Source organism: Strix aluco, chromosome 5 (genome assembly GCF_031877795.1).
Source record: "Strix aluco isolate bStrAlu1 chromosome 5, bStrAlu1.hap1, whole genome shotgun sequence".
Lineage (NCBI taxonomy): Eukaryota > Metazoa > Chordata > Aves > Strigiformes > Strigidae > Strix > Strix aluco.
Genome location: NC_133935.1, coordinates 23,945,595 through 23,961,045, shown reverse-complemented (window position 1 = coordinate 23,961,045; position 15,451 = coordinate 23,945,595). Strand labels below are relative to the sequence as shown.

General features: G+C 41.9%; 1 protein-coding gene across 2 annotated transcripts in view; it reads right to left on the bottom strand.

Annotated features, from left to right (window-relative positions):
- The window catches only part of ST8SIA1 (ST8 alpha-N-acetyl-neuraminide alpha-2,8-sialyltransferase 1), a 146,420-nt gene that overhangs the window by 112,925 nt on the left and 18,044 nt on the right, over positions 1–15,451 (bottom strand). For both annotated transcript variants that reach the window (XM_074826409.1, XM_074826410.1), the window contains exon 2: positions 301–445. In XM_074826409.1, the coding sequence (XP_074682510.1) occupies positions 301–445 (145 nt within the window). The remainder of the gene's footprint in view (positions 1–300; positions 446–15,451) is intronic.

Genomic DNA, 15,451 nt, shown 5'->3' with positions numbered 1-15,451 from the left:
AATCACCTTCTTAAAATAGCCAGAACTTAGTATTTTAAAAATTAAGATGGGTGGCCCAATCTCATCCCTTGTGTACATCCACACACCTGAGAAGTGGCCAGGGAAATATTAACATGCATGCAAACATTTTATAATTTTCAGAACATAGAAGTAAAAAAGGCAGCGGAGACTGTTTCGTATTGAGAAATTAAGATACAATTTCTTGACGAATTAGCATTTAGCCTATTTATAATAATTTGTACCATGTTACCATTCGGTATATTAATACTTAAAGTGAAGAGGAAAAAAAAGGTTACTAACCTGTGGGAAGAGAGAGTAAGTTGCATTGTCAATAGTGACGGAATATAAAAATTCCCCATCAAACCAGAGATTCTTTCCCATCGGGGAGTTCAGCTTTGTCATAGCAAAGAGCTGCCCAGGGTCACAGCATTCTTCCAGCAGTTTCCTAGTGAAGGCAACCAAAAGAGAAAGAGCCATATTAATTAGAGCCTTGGCATGCCTTCTCTAACGACCACCCCTCCACACCTGAAATCCTGCCACTCTCAGATGCTCCAAAGCCAGCCATTCATCTTCCCAGCCAGCAGATGAACCACAGGTGACTCTTTTTTTACTTATAGAAGGGCCAGAAAACCTTATTTCATTTCAGAAAATCTTAGAAATAGACAGTAAAAAATTTAAACCTCTGTCCGCTTTTAAGTGGCATGGAAATAGAACCAAGATTCGGCAAAAGAAACTCCATCCTTTACAACCCATTCTAATAAATAAAAAACTGGCCTCTAACACATACAGAAATCAGAAAAGCTCCTCTGAATACTAAATCTGAGGTATATGAAAATTCAGTACCAAACCTTATTTGTGAAGAGCAAGCCTCCTAAAACCCCACAGTTATGTAACAAGTATGGAAGAATTTGGCATCTCTCTCCAGTTACTAAATATCCCAGTGCCACATTCACAGAAGTATTAGAGCCCGCCTTCTAACTGAAGTCCAACTTGAGTCATTCCAGTATGATTATATATACATAGCAGATATTATACTTCTTGTTTCCTCGCTGAAACTGCATATCCTCTTACATATTCATTTCCCCAGAATACTTATTACTCAGCTGAGGTAGAAATTGGAGAGCTGATGAGGTGGCTGGAGGTTGTATTGAACAAAAATTCTGGATCACAGCAAACTCAGCAATTAATATCCTAAAATACAGAATGATGAAAAATTCCATCCTATCTTTCCAAAGCCTACATGGGAGTAGGTCTCTATAGGAAGGGTGACACTTATACTAGTTTTTATATGTAATAGATGTATGTAAAATATACATTGCAGAATTATGCCGTTACAGTAATTAATATATTATTATATACATTTCTCATTTATTTTAAAGGGAATCCTAAAGAGACTGACGCCATTTCCAGTGGCTGCATAAGAGTTGCAAGTGGCAGGCAAAAACATCAGTTATTAGTGACTACTAAAATGCTTGATATAGCTGTTCTCCTCTGTGAAAGAAGAGATACCATGAAGTCATTCACAGAAATGTTTAAATTTTTTTAAGCTACTTTTCTTCTCAAAATTTGGATTTTTTTTAAATCAATTTTCTTCCCTATCAAAAATTGATTTTGCCATAACTTAATAGTTTTCTCCAACCGTGTGAATACTATTTTCCATACATACCTCACTGAAAATTTAATGAAAACCATAGAGTGTATTTGTTGTAATCTTAGCAGAAGAGGAAACAGCTTGAAAACGTTGCATGGCAAACAGAAAACCTAAGGGTATCAGTGCTATTTGTTAGCTTTCCCTGCTGGGGAAGTTCCCATTTGTCCTGGTTCAGCCCCAGGGCAGTGCTGCCCCCACCGATACTCTGGGTCCCTGGGACACTTCCTCACGTAGAGGAAGGCTCTCAAGGGACAGCAAGGATGCAAGGGCAGGGAAACTGGATTGAGGGCAGGAGGTCCACTTCTCTCCCAAAACAGGTACCTGACAGTAGCCTTTGCACACGACGTGCAGGCAGATTAAACTGTTAAAAGGAAGCAAATTACACAAGGTAACTGGGTACACATTTTGTTGTAAATCAAGTCAGTTTCTACGAAAAGTCACAAAGTAAACTCTCCCTCCATAATAGGCTGAGCAGCCCCTCTGTCCCCATGGGCAGCCAAAGAGGTAACTGATGTTTATGAAGACTCAATCAGAAGCTTGTGACAGGGTGCTTCATGGCTCAAAATTTCAGTATTTTGTCCATTTGACCACACAGTGCTGCACTGCAGAGCATGAGGCTCCACCACACATCCAGACCTTACATTGTGAGGGTACAGGGCTGACAACCGCAGAGCATCCTGCTGCTCAGACTGAAGTGCTATGAGCACTAACTTGTTTCCATGTGTTTTCTTCATACACACCTGAACTCCTCCATCAGTATAATTAAGTATTTCAGAAAAGATGTAAATCACTGTGCTCCAGTGCATAAGTCAACCCCAAATTAGTGAAGTCTAGGACAAAACTGTGTCCAGTTCTAGACCCCACAATTCAGGAAAGATGCAGACAGACCAGAGAGAGTCCAAAGGAGGGCCACGACGATGATCAAAGGCCTAGAAAACCTGCCCTACGAGGAAGGACTTAAGTTAGGTCATTTCTCCCCGGAGAAGACAAGACTCAGGGGGGACCTCATCACAGTTTTCCAGTACTTGAAGGGCAGCTACAAAGTGGATGAAGGCTCTCTCTTCACAAGGAGCCACATGAAGAAGACAAGGGGCAATGGATACAAGTTGCACTGGGAGAGGTCTCATCTTGATATAAGAAAGAAATTTTTTACAGTGAGAGCAATCATTTCCTGGAACAACTACCCCAGGGACATGGTGGAGTTCCCATCGCTGAAGGTTTTCAAGACGCAATTGGACAAGGTGCTAGATAATCTCATCTAGGCTCCATTTCCCACGAGAGGTTGGACCAAGTGATCGTTCAAGGTCCCTTCCCACCTTGGCTGGTACGTAATTCTGGAACTGTTTTCCCTTAGACTGCCCTTAGCAGAGCTGGTTTGTCTCCCCCTGAGCAGAACAGAACAATGTATTAGCCAGAGCAGCAATTTCCATTCCTAGAAACACCAGTGGGTCTATACCCACCACAGAAAGACTTCACATCATCCTCCTGCCAAATAAAGCCTTCATCACAGAACTGTGAAAATCAGACTAGAGGACATTTGAAATCTCTTGCCAAATAACCTTTGCAAAACAGTTTAGGACAGGCATGGAATATTGTTCCAAATAAAAGATTCAAGAGTGGAGATTTTTCTGGCTGTCTGCAAACTCCAGCTTGCAGCCTTTGGAAAATCGTTTCTCTCTCTATCAAGTGGAAAGAAAATAATTTTTGCCTATCTTTCCCCTCCTGTTCTTTATATATTCTATCCCCACAGCAACTTTTTCAAGAAAGCATAAGCTAATCCAAGATCAGCCAGGGCTTCAACTCTACATATAGTTGTTTGTTATACAACTGCATAACAAATCAAAATTTCCAAGTGAAATTCTGCAACTCATACCTTTTCTGGAAGTCTGGTCTGTGCAAGAAGCACAAAAATAACAGATAACTCAGCTGAAAAGTATCTAGGGAATGTTTCATAGTAATGAATCTTTCCTTAGCCATGGTAAACTGATGAGCTAAGGAACAGCTCTTTGTACAATTCCTCCCTACTCCCCATCTATTAGACTAGATACATATATACCTCCTCTTTCTCCTTCCCAAAAATCCATTCTTCCGGTCACATTAAATCATTTAATAAACCTATTATGAAAAGCAGTAGGTGCCTCCTGGAAGGTCCACAGGTAGGCAGGTCACTAGTTCAAGTATGCATCCGTATGTATTAGCACAAAAATCTTGCAGATTTGTATGTGCTTTCTGTCAGAAAAGAATAATGATTAAAAGCCTCACATTATTCAATCTCTCCTTCTGATCCAAATCCCAAAATTACAAAGTGAGAAAAGCTCCATAGGAAAATGTGCATTAAAAAGCAGAACGGATTCAAAGGGAAACCTAAAGCAGGGTACTTTGCTGGATCAGGGAGTCTGAACTGATTTGCTGAGCTTGATTAAAATGTATAGCTAAAATATTATTATAAAATTTGCAAAACTGCAGCAGCTTTTAGCCAAGGATTTCAATTCACTGCAAGCATTCCTTCACTCACAGGACATAAATAATATACCTTTGACTCAAAGTTATCTCCAATTCAAGAAGACCTGTGTATGAGAGGAATTAAGCAACTTGAATATTGGTATTGAAAAGCACTGGGGGCCCTCAGATCTGAGAGTCTTAAGGGGCAAATCCCTACTTGTGAGAGAAGCAGGAGAAAAGTTACTTTGAGAATCTCACTTCAGGTTTCTAAAATGTCAGACGGAACTGGGCACCAAGCAGGTCATTAACTACAAGGCAGCATTAGCACTGACATGACTGTGCACCTCAACTCAAGGAGCAACCTATGCACAAGGAGGGTGCTGAGCAGCAGTTTTGAGAGGTTAGCCCTGTCCCCACGGTATACTTTGCTGAGGTTACACCAGCAGGCATTGCACACTGAAAGAAGCAGAATGAAACAGTTGGTGCCAAGGATCCTACATCCACATTACCTTATTTTCATGGGATTTACTGCAGACTAACTCTGGTCTGATTCCACAAAGAGCCTGTGAGAGGCTGTAGCACACCGAGTGCATTACTGAAGTGCTGTAACTGGGGACAGTCAAGAGACTTACCTCAAAAGCCCGCTTCTGACGAAAGAGCTAATACAGGTGCACCCTCCCGCACCTAAAGGCAGAGAGGAAGCCACACTTCTTTCAAAGTCTAAACCTAAATTCATATATAAAGTCAGTGAAACAGCTTGCATAAATATCCCAAACTACGTATTCTTCATCTTAAATTAATGAACCTTGCAGTTTGCAGCCAGTTAATGCTTAATCTCACCCTGGTTTGACTCAAATCCCAGCCAATAATGACTCAGTAGCTAGTTCCAACATCCCAAATGGCTTAAAACCAGCAAATATAAAATCTAAACACAGAAATGGGCAATTCCACAGCACGGGTTGTCAGCCAGGCGGTTATAGGCTATCACAGCTATCTCTTCTCCACAGGTGGAACAGATTCTGCCTCCCCAGCACACCACCACATCTCCAGCTCTTTGCCATGCCTGCCTTGTGATGCTGTGTTACATGAAGCACATAAGCACTATCAGTCTTGTGCAAGGGAGGGGGAGCAAAATTCTCCCTCTCAAATTTTTCCTTTTAATCCCATGCAAGGGGGATGCAGTACATCAATGAGGAAAAGATCAGGTTGACGGGGAGCCACTTGTCAGGCGGCAGGGCAGCTTCACAAAGGACTGAAGGCTTAAGCCTCATCTTAAATGGAGCAATGAGAGGAGGGTGCATGGCATGGCACAGCATATGGGGTGCGGGGACAAGAGTCCCAGGTGAGGCTGGTTAGGGCTATTAAGGCTTACTGGTGCCCTCACACTGGTAACACTACCAACACCCCTTTTTGTGACTCAAGGGGATAGAAATTTTATAGCAAATCTCAGACATACATTTGTTGCACCTTGCACTGAACAGGACCCCATCCAGGTCTGCAGAGCAGTGTCCCTTGAAGGATTATGTTGCACGCGTGGCGGAGGGGGGAGGACAACAGAGGCTACAGCTTGATGCTGCTCTGCAGGTCTCAGCAAGTGCCAGCAGTCCCCATGCTGAACAAGGACAGATTCAACCATCACTCAAAAATGGTAACATGAAAACTTATTATCACTGTTTCATTACAGTTTGGCTTTAATGGCAACATTAAAATAACAACTGAGGTTCGGGTTCAAGTTTGAGATAAAAATAACTGGTCAAAAGATTTGCTTTAGTCAGACTCTGCTCAGCTGCCTGGATTTAGCTGGTATAATGCTAGCCTACATCCAGTGACTACAAAAACGGAGCCAGGAGCTGACAGCACAAGACTGCAGCATTTGGTCTGACATAAACCTCCTTTTCTTTACATTGCAGTTCACATTCACCTCAACTTCCCATGTTTTGCTTTGGAATCAAATGAATCTGAACGCCCAGAGAAAAAAATGAATCTGCCTTTGGAGTTTCAGCTGGTGTCAAGACAAAACCATCAGGCCTTCGTTCACAACCAGGGATTTGTGGCACTGCTGAAACCCAGAGTACAGGTGGTTGCTTGGGTTCATTTAGGGAAGATATGCACAGCTCCATTTCAGTGCAACTGCTTAATTGCTTCCATCTACACATCCCCCAGTAGAGGCAGGAGCACCTACCGATAGCCTCATGGACTCCTCAACTAAATCAACACCTATTTCCCAGCACATGCACACTTAAGAGATCCTGGGCTAACATCCCTGTTGGAAATACTTTAGGGATTAATATCAATAGTGGCTCTGAAACACAACTGGTCTGACCACCTCCAACACCATGACTCTCAAAATCTAATCCTGAAATTCTCTAAATTAGGTCTTCAGCGTGATGTTTCCGTAAGAATAATACAGCCACACGTTCTTCCAAGAAGTTTTGGTGGCAGGGGAGAAACCACAATTGTTGCTTAATGGCTAAAACCTTGCCTTTAACAAATTTGCACCCAGATTAGAATTTGAAATTTTGGCACTTCAGGTTTTGGTTGATTTTTTAAATTATTTTTTCCACCCTCCCCTAAGAGATCCCTGTCTTTTCAAATTTCAACCTTCCCTCTGATGAGTCGAAAAGCTGGAGTTTCCTGAACTTCTCGCTTTGAGCAGCTTTTTACTCCCTCCATCATTCCTGTGGCTATTCTTTCTTTTTCAAAATCCACCTCTAAATATTCCAAGCCTGGAAATGGTATTTCTAGGGTAGTCACACCCTGCCAACTACAGGGACAAAACGACCTCTCTGTTTTCACCCCTGCATTCCATGTCCAAGGCCAAAGCACATTTGAACTGATTAACTGTTTAGCACTCTTTTTGCTGCCAGTGCTTCCCAGGATGGGGACATCCATCTGTAACTGCAACCTGCACTATGGTTTGCTAAATGTGAGATTTCACATATGGCTCTATTGAAAATTAGGAAGCTTAGCAGGAAACCCAGGCTGCTCTGTCTCCTGGGCCTGTCCCCTGGAGACAAGTAACTGCTATGAATTTACTAGGGAGACGGACGGAAAAGGCTGTTGCCTTTCTGCTACCACCATTTGCTAAGGGATGCACTGAATTAACTCCAAGTCACGCAACACAGAGCCATGTGGTCTTTCTCCTTCACATCAGAAACAAAACTGGCTTCAGCCTTATCAAGTATTTTGGCACCACACCTCTCCATAGCAGACTCCACCACACCTGAGATGCAATCTAAACTACCTTCAGCACAACTATTCAGGAATATGATCTTAAAATTGCCCTAAGAACATCATGGACACGTACCAAAAGAATAAGAGAAGAGCCGATGCAAATGCTCTTGATAGTCACAAAAGCATACCAAATTATTTTTTTGGGAAAGCAGTACCAATTTAAGCTCTAACTAAAATTAAGACCTTTGCCAAAAAATCTAAATCAAGAAAACCTCATTCTGCACAGGTTCATTTCTGAAAATCCTCCAGTTACCTAAGCTTGAAGAATAGGTCTAAATGCAATCAAAAGGAAATATGAACAAGAGTGGACACCACAGAGCAGAACAGAGAGATAATCTGATCTACTTCCCAGCCCAGCTTTCTGCAATATGGTAAGATTTTATGAAGACTAAAGTCATGACAGTTTTTCTCCTCACATTTACTATTACATTGCTTCTTGTTATGAAACTTTCAGCCTATTTCAGATGCCCCCTGCAGCAATTCCTCGTGTCTGGACTTTACGAGGATCATGTAGTATTTCCCCCATCTTCCTCAAGAGAGGAAAGATATCAAGACAATAAAAAAGTCACAGGCAGAAGCAAATCATGTACTGACTGCCTGGCGCTGCAACTTGCATGAAAGGAAAGAGGTTGCAGAGACCATAGATACTTCTCAGAATAAAGAAGTTCATGAAAACCACCTTCATTAGCTTTGCCGTATGTGACATTTTAAAGTGAGTAAGAAATTTTAACTATTAACCACTGGATAATTTGCTACAAATTGCCAAATTAATACTTGGGGGGGGGGGAATTATGAAATCAAGCACTTTCATCTTTTCTGCATCATCAGCACCTTTTCCTTCAGAACTTTCTTCCAGGTCTTTTTGAGGTGCCCAAAAGGGAAACAAAGTATTTTAGCATATTTTTGGGGTTTCATTTCTATTTATTTTTAAATCACTGAACAAAACATTTGATGCCACCCATGTAGTATAGTTAGCAGTTCTGCTTTCCAGACTGCAAAAGAAACATAAAACTGTTTTTTAATCCTGTGTGTTGGGCTACCCTAGCCTTGCTACCCTGGCCCAGTACAAACCCTGCTGCCTTGCAGTAGGGAAAATCTGAGCTGTCAACCATTGCAGCATATCATCCTAATCTGTGACTGATTTTGTCCAACTTCTTTTTTTTTTTTGAAAGTGATATCTTTTTTTCCAGAAATGTTCACAGTATCATAGAAAATGCATTTTTTTTTCCTCTACCCTCCTTCCAAACAAAGATAGACTTTGTGCTTAAAATTTCAAGGGTCTTAAGTCTTTTAACCATTTTCAGAAGACAGCAGTAGCAACAGTATTATTTGGTGCACCCTGTAATTCCCCAAACTTGCCTAAATTCTGTTCTCTCAAAACTAAACTGTGGTTCAGCTCAACCTCTGAATCTTCAGATGATTTTGGATTCTTTATCATATTCTCCTTTGAATTTAAAATCAAATTTCAGATAATGTGATAAAGATACACAGTTACTTTAGTTGATTACACATTCTCTCTCTGATCAAAACCCTGCATTTTAAGAAAAGTAATTGAAAGGATATATTTTTCTACCACTGTAAACAAACATGATGATTCTCTTAATAGCATCACATCAATTTATTCCACACCTTCATTAATATTGCAAGTGCAAAGGAGGACTGAACTGCGCAATATTAAATTGCAGAAGTACAGATGAGGCCAAAATTTGTCAGGGATTATCTTTGTTATTGAACAATGTTCATGAACTAGAAGAAATCAGGGTATTTCTCAGTGAATAGAAGTCTATCTGAACATCTGACAAGCCTTAAGTTTACCTTTCCCCTTGCCAATTCTATTACTTACAAACTGAGCAGATTTGATCTGGAAAGCTATTTAAACACAGAATTGTTAGCCTCTTTTCAGAGAAAATACATTTTGATTCATGCAAACTTGCTTCAAACTGCTATGCACAAAGCCCGCTTATAAACTCTGAAACACAAATTATAGTGTATGAATTATAGAGTATGAATTCTAGTATTCAGTCAGATGAAGTTCTTCTGAGACTCTCATACCAGATGTATAGCTATATATAAGGAAACCTCCACAAGTTGTGACTTCCAATAGCAAAACCAGCACCGTAGCGCTGCTTCATTACTCGTGCAGTAAAAGCTACTGGAACGCAGGATGCCTTCCAGTTTTCTGTATTGTTCCCAATGAAACCCCAATCACATCCAGAAAAGACAGAAGCAGTGACTTGTCATCTCACCTAGGAACTGCAACAAACAGCCACATTCCCTTAAGAAGTGACGAATCTGATCATGAGCTGATGATTTCTGGGCAGTGGTGAGCAGTTCAAGAGAAATGACCTCACATGATACTGGAATTCACTGGCACTGTACCAGACTGCTCCTTCGCTTTGCTAATGCCACCACCACCAGCCCCTAAATACTACAACTGTGTTTGAGGGCCCATCCCGGGGAAGAAACAGGGTTCACCTCACTTCATTTACAGTATTTGAAATGTAAATACCTCTACCCAAGTCAGTCTGAGGCATATCATAGCAGAGATAGCTTCTTTTAGGGTGTGATTCATCTCAAACTAAACACCTATTTCCTCTCCAGTGACCATAAAGAGACCGACTACCTTAGATGGAGACATCTACGTTTGGTAGTTGAATTCCAGACCTGCTGCTTCAGACCCTAGAAAGCCTACCAAGGCTTCTGCAGTTAACACAAGCTGCGAGGGAGAGACTGTAGGTCTTCTGCCTGTCTACAGCATCTCACAGAAGAATGCTATTTGCCAGCAGCCTCACCTAATGGTCTCCCTCACAGTGAGCCGTAGAAAGATGAGATGGCACAGCTGCATGAGCTGGTAGTTTTGTCAGAGAGAATGCAGAGGCAAAGGGGAGCAGGGCAGGGGGAATAGATTAATTGCTTCATGCGCTATTCTTCATTTTTTTAATCTTATAAACCTGGCAGGAGGAGAGCAGCTTTCACAGAGATGAGGTGAAATTAATGAATTGCTGTCTTGCAAAACAGCAGAACCATCAACTGAGACAGAAAGTTACAATACACGACAGTGCTGCGGCAGGGGGGGAAATGAGATGTTCTTACCACTTCCCTCGTTCCTTTCAGCAAAATTGCTGCTTGCTTTGTGCCACTACAAGCACAAGGAAATACTCAGCTTCAACAAGGGCACAGCATGGCTGTATTCTTCCAGGAGAAGGAGATTCACTAAAAATAAATGGAGCAGCTCTAATCTTACATTTGAGCTTGTACTATCTAGAGTGATGATACATACCACCTATATCGAAGCAGTCAATTATCACACTATAGTGACTTTTTCACCTGCTTCTGCAACCCAAGTAAAAGCCTTGTAGGTATTATATAACACTCCTCACAGAAGTGCCCCCACGATCCAATCCAGGAAAGTCCATAGGGAGATTTTTACTAATTTGATCAGTTAAAGTCATGCCCCTCCAGAGAAGGTGAAATGGCCAGAAAAAAAAATTTCCTCCATTACACAGATTTAAACATCTCAGCCTAAAAACTGAGACCACAGAAATAGAGAGGAATAATCCTCCACTGGTCATTCTGAGTGTTTTTTGATGCAAAAACTGTAGGTAAGCAGGCAGCCATTGCCTATACATGTGATAGAGACAAGAGTATGTAAAAGTTTCCCATGAACAGGCATGACAGAGCAATACATTTTCAAAGGCATATGAAGCTGCACATTTGGGAGGAAGCTTTAACCCATCAAAGGCATATGAATAGATCTACAACTGAAGGAAGCCCCATTTTGCTCCTCTCACTTTTCAGAATCTGCCTCCCACATCTTCAAACTATCAGTTGTTTAGCAGAGAGAAAAAGTTTTGCCTGGTTGTGAAGCATCCATCTGACGCCCCGCCAGCTAGCAGGATGAGCTGATCGGTCAAACAGGAGGCCAAACAAAATAGGAAACCTCAGTTTTGATCTCTCTCTTCTATCCAGCTGCTGGTTTTCATGAAATCTGTAGGAACTGACTACCTTTAAGACCTCTATTATTCTGTCTAATTTGGATAAAATTAGCCAGTGAGACAAATTTCATAAAGGGGGTGGATTATGATTGAGATTCCAGCCATACATATCACATTTCCTACTGGCGGGGGGGGGTGTGTGGGGGGGTGTCAAATAAATGCCAAATAATGCCTTGCTTTAGCTTTCTTGAAAAGGACATTGACAAAACTGTGTGTTCTTTGTTGCCCCTGTATACCCAGAATTATACACCAGTTAAGCCATAATAGTCCAATTTTGGATGAAAGCCATGATTTAATGCACCGTCAAGCACTGACACCAGACTTCTCTTACAGCCAGAGTTGCTGCAACTATCAACATCACTTTTGAAAACAGTTGATCAGTTGGTCAAGTATCCAGAGATATTTCTGAACTGAGTTCAGTGATCCTTCTGTGTGCTGAGAGATGGCTTCTAACAGATGAAAATGAATGGTAAAATTATCACAGATTAAAACAGAGCCATTACCTGAAACATACCTTGAACTTGCACTTCTGCTGTTTGCGGTTACAAGTTTTGTTTTTGAAGCCATTTTGCTAACGTGTTTTAAATCTTGCCCAAGTACTAGGTGCTATAAAATCAGTTTCACTGATGCAAATACTTTACTAAATGCAGCAAGAGGATTAAAATAAAGGAAAGGCACATCCAGTTTGGAACATCTTTTCGTTAGAAGCTCCAATGTCAAGTCTTTAAGTCTCACTTCCTCTGGTGAAGCCACAGAAAAAAGTTAAATGGCAATCATCTTGCACTCATTTTTGACTCCATCATATTTAAATTCTGGTTGTTGCCAGAATTTCAGACTTACTGAAATCAGAAAGGAGCTCACCAGCTCTGAGTTGAAATGACTCTGTTCTTACAGGGAAGGTCAGCTGAGATGCTTTCACTAATTATCTCCAAACACCTGTCCCAGGAACAAGAGGCAACGTACCCTCTCTGTCTTCACAGCTTGCTCTCCTGTAGGCCCAGCAAAAAAAACCCCACTAGTTTACTGACAATCATCAGGATATACTGCAGAACTGGGACTCTGGTATGATAAAGCAAAAGCAGAAGCAATTGCTAAGCCTGTTGCTGGGCCACAGGATTTCTTTTTGCAACCCTCCTACTTCCATTCTCGATGGCTGAGTGACAGCTATGTGTTGTATTAATTGATTCGTGATGCAGGAGCACTTAGTGGTTGAAGCCCCATTTTGTACTCACATAACAGTCTACTGGCATGTTTCAACTCTCAGTGATCTTCCTAAGACACTCAGGCCACCAAAACCCAGCCACTGCACAGTTCGGCACCTATTTTATGTTAGTCACCTAGACTTTCCACAGTCAACAAAAAGACACTTACCCTACCCTAACACAGGTATCTAAGGCAGAAGAGAGTTGTCAGTATCTGCAAGTACCTCTGCCTGTTCATTACTTTTAGCAGGAGGAAACTATAGTAGGAGTACTGACAGAAAAATTTAACTTTTAGATAGTTAAAGTAAGTGTAATGAACCACAATCTGCTATATCCATAGGTGACTATACATCATTAAAATCTGTTGCTTATCTCCTGGTCTAGACAACAGGAACACAATCACAGGAAAGTGATATTTTTTTTCTTTCTGAACATACTTCACTAACAAAAACTGCCGTATACCTTTACTTGCTCTAGCACCTCATGAGAAAGGATAAAATGCTGATGCAGAAGTAAACTTTTGCCACTTGCTCTCAAGAGTGCTGACAACTTACTGACAACTCTATGAAACGTCTCCTGTGATTACTTACAATATGGTCAGACCTCCACTCTCACCAATGCTCACTACTGCAAAGTAACCTAACAGGAGGTATGGAAGAGTCCAACAGACATTTTCCCACTTCCCACCCACATCATCTCATTTCTGAGTCACACCACTCCTTCACTGGCAACCTAACCTGAGCCAAGTCCCTTTGGCTAGAGTCACAGTTCACTGTTCACCACAACTATATACTTTGATTCCAGGGTGTATAAAACATTGGGCTTTTCCTGGGTCACGCTTAAGTAGCTGGGACCTAAGTACTCCATGTTTTCTCTAAACATGTACTCTGCATTTCTATTAGTCATCTGCTGTTTTCAAAGGACATGCAGAGGCTTACCATCTGACCGATTCCAGACCATAAGAGGAGCTGGCAGGATCCCTCTGAACAGTTCCCTCAACCAGCTAGAAAGAATTTGCCAGTGTAATCAGGGAACATAAACCTGGCCTTTCAGTGCAAATATTCACATGGCACTGAAATTTGCCGAGGTGGCCAAGAAGGCCAATGACATCCTGGCCTGTATCAGAAATAGCGTGGCCAGCAGGGACAGGGAAGTGATCTTACCCCTGTACACGGCACTGGTGAGGCTGCACCTTGATTACTGTGTTCAGTTTTGGGCCCCTCACTACAAAAAGGACATTGAATGACTCGAGTGTGTCCAGAGAAGGGCAACGAAGCTGGTGAAGGGTCTGGAGCACATGTCGTACGAGGAGCGGCTGAGAGAACTGGGGGTGTTTAGTCTGGGGAAGAGGAGGCTGAGGGGAGACCTCATTGCCCTCTACAACTACCTGAAAGGAGGTTGCAGAGAGCTGGGGATGAGTCTCTTTAACCAAGTAATGAGCAATAAGACAAGAGGTAATCACCTCAAGTTGCGCCAGGGAAGGTTTAGACTGGATATTAGGAAGTATTTCTTTACAGAACGGGTTGTTAGGCATTGGAATGGGCTGCCCAGGAGGTGGTGGAGTCCCCATTCCTGGAGGTGTTTAAGAGTCGGGTCAACATAGCGCTTAGGGATACGGTGTAGTTGGAAACTGTCAGTGCTAGGTTCACAGTTGGACTGGATGATCTTCAAGGTCCTTTCCAACCTAGATGATTCTGTGAAAGCACAGTTTCTGAAACTCGCATTTCCAGAGCTCCCAGAATTTCACAGACACATCCTGACATCTTGTCAGGGCTCTCAAACAGTCCTTGGCATAATCCAAAACAGCTTCAGCCATCAAGGTCATCACATATTTACAACTCCAGCTTCTAAGTCACTGCACACTATTTTGCCCTTACCATTAAACAACTGACATTTGGCAGCACTCACTGCAAACACAGAGTTTCACAACACACCACAATGTTTAGTGGTTTGGTTTTGGTTTTGGGGGCTTGAGGGTGGGGAGGTTGCCTAAACAGGCATAGAAGAAACAGCAGAACTAGCAAACAGGCAGTTGTTTTGCAGTGAAAAAGAAATTTGAGGAGGAGGCAGGAACCATGTTCGAGTCTATCCTAACCTAACTAGTTTGCTGCACTATGCTCTGTGCTGCTGGAAATAAGTCAGGAATGCACAAACCCCATTACCCGAAGCATTCAAACAGCTTCCCTGGGGATAAACATGATTTATGTACTCAGCTCTTTTAGGCCAGAAGTCCTGGCAAAAAAAAAAGCAACATATCCAACTTCACCCCTCTATCTAATCTGGTGGCCTTTAAGAAGTTAACACTAAAGGCGAGAGAAAAATTCCTAAAAGCCTGTCAAACACAAAACTACAGATTACTACATGCTACGACTCCTACCTAACTTTGCTAAGATGTTTATTTTCCATCTACCTCTCCTGCCTCTGCCATCTGCCAGACCTGCCCCCAGTTACACAATCACACCTCCTCTGCACAGGCACACATGCCAAGTGGGCGGTTTTGGGAAACCCTAGGGTATCAGTGCTGCAAAACAGCTTCCCTACAGCTATGGGAAATGTTCCTGTCAGAATTCAAGCCTGGGGTTTTACTTTCCCTCCTCTTTCTGCTTCACTGGTTGAGAGTTTTCCCATCCTTCTTAGACTTCTTTATTCCCAAAAACCCAGTTACAGGATTCATTAGCGTTAAGGCAGCAAATAGGTGAACTGCTGATGTTTAGGTAGCTGCCTGGCATACTACAGCAATGCAAACCATGCTACTTTGTATGCCTGCAAGAATTAAGTATAGTGCAACATTATAAAATTCTAAATAAAAGTGAAACCTGAAGCGTTTGACATACACAGCCACACATATCACAGGAAACTATTTTTGCTTGAAGGACTGTTGAAATCCTACATTTAATTAGCTGCCATGCTCCAGTTTTCACAGACTA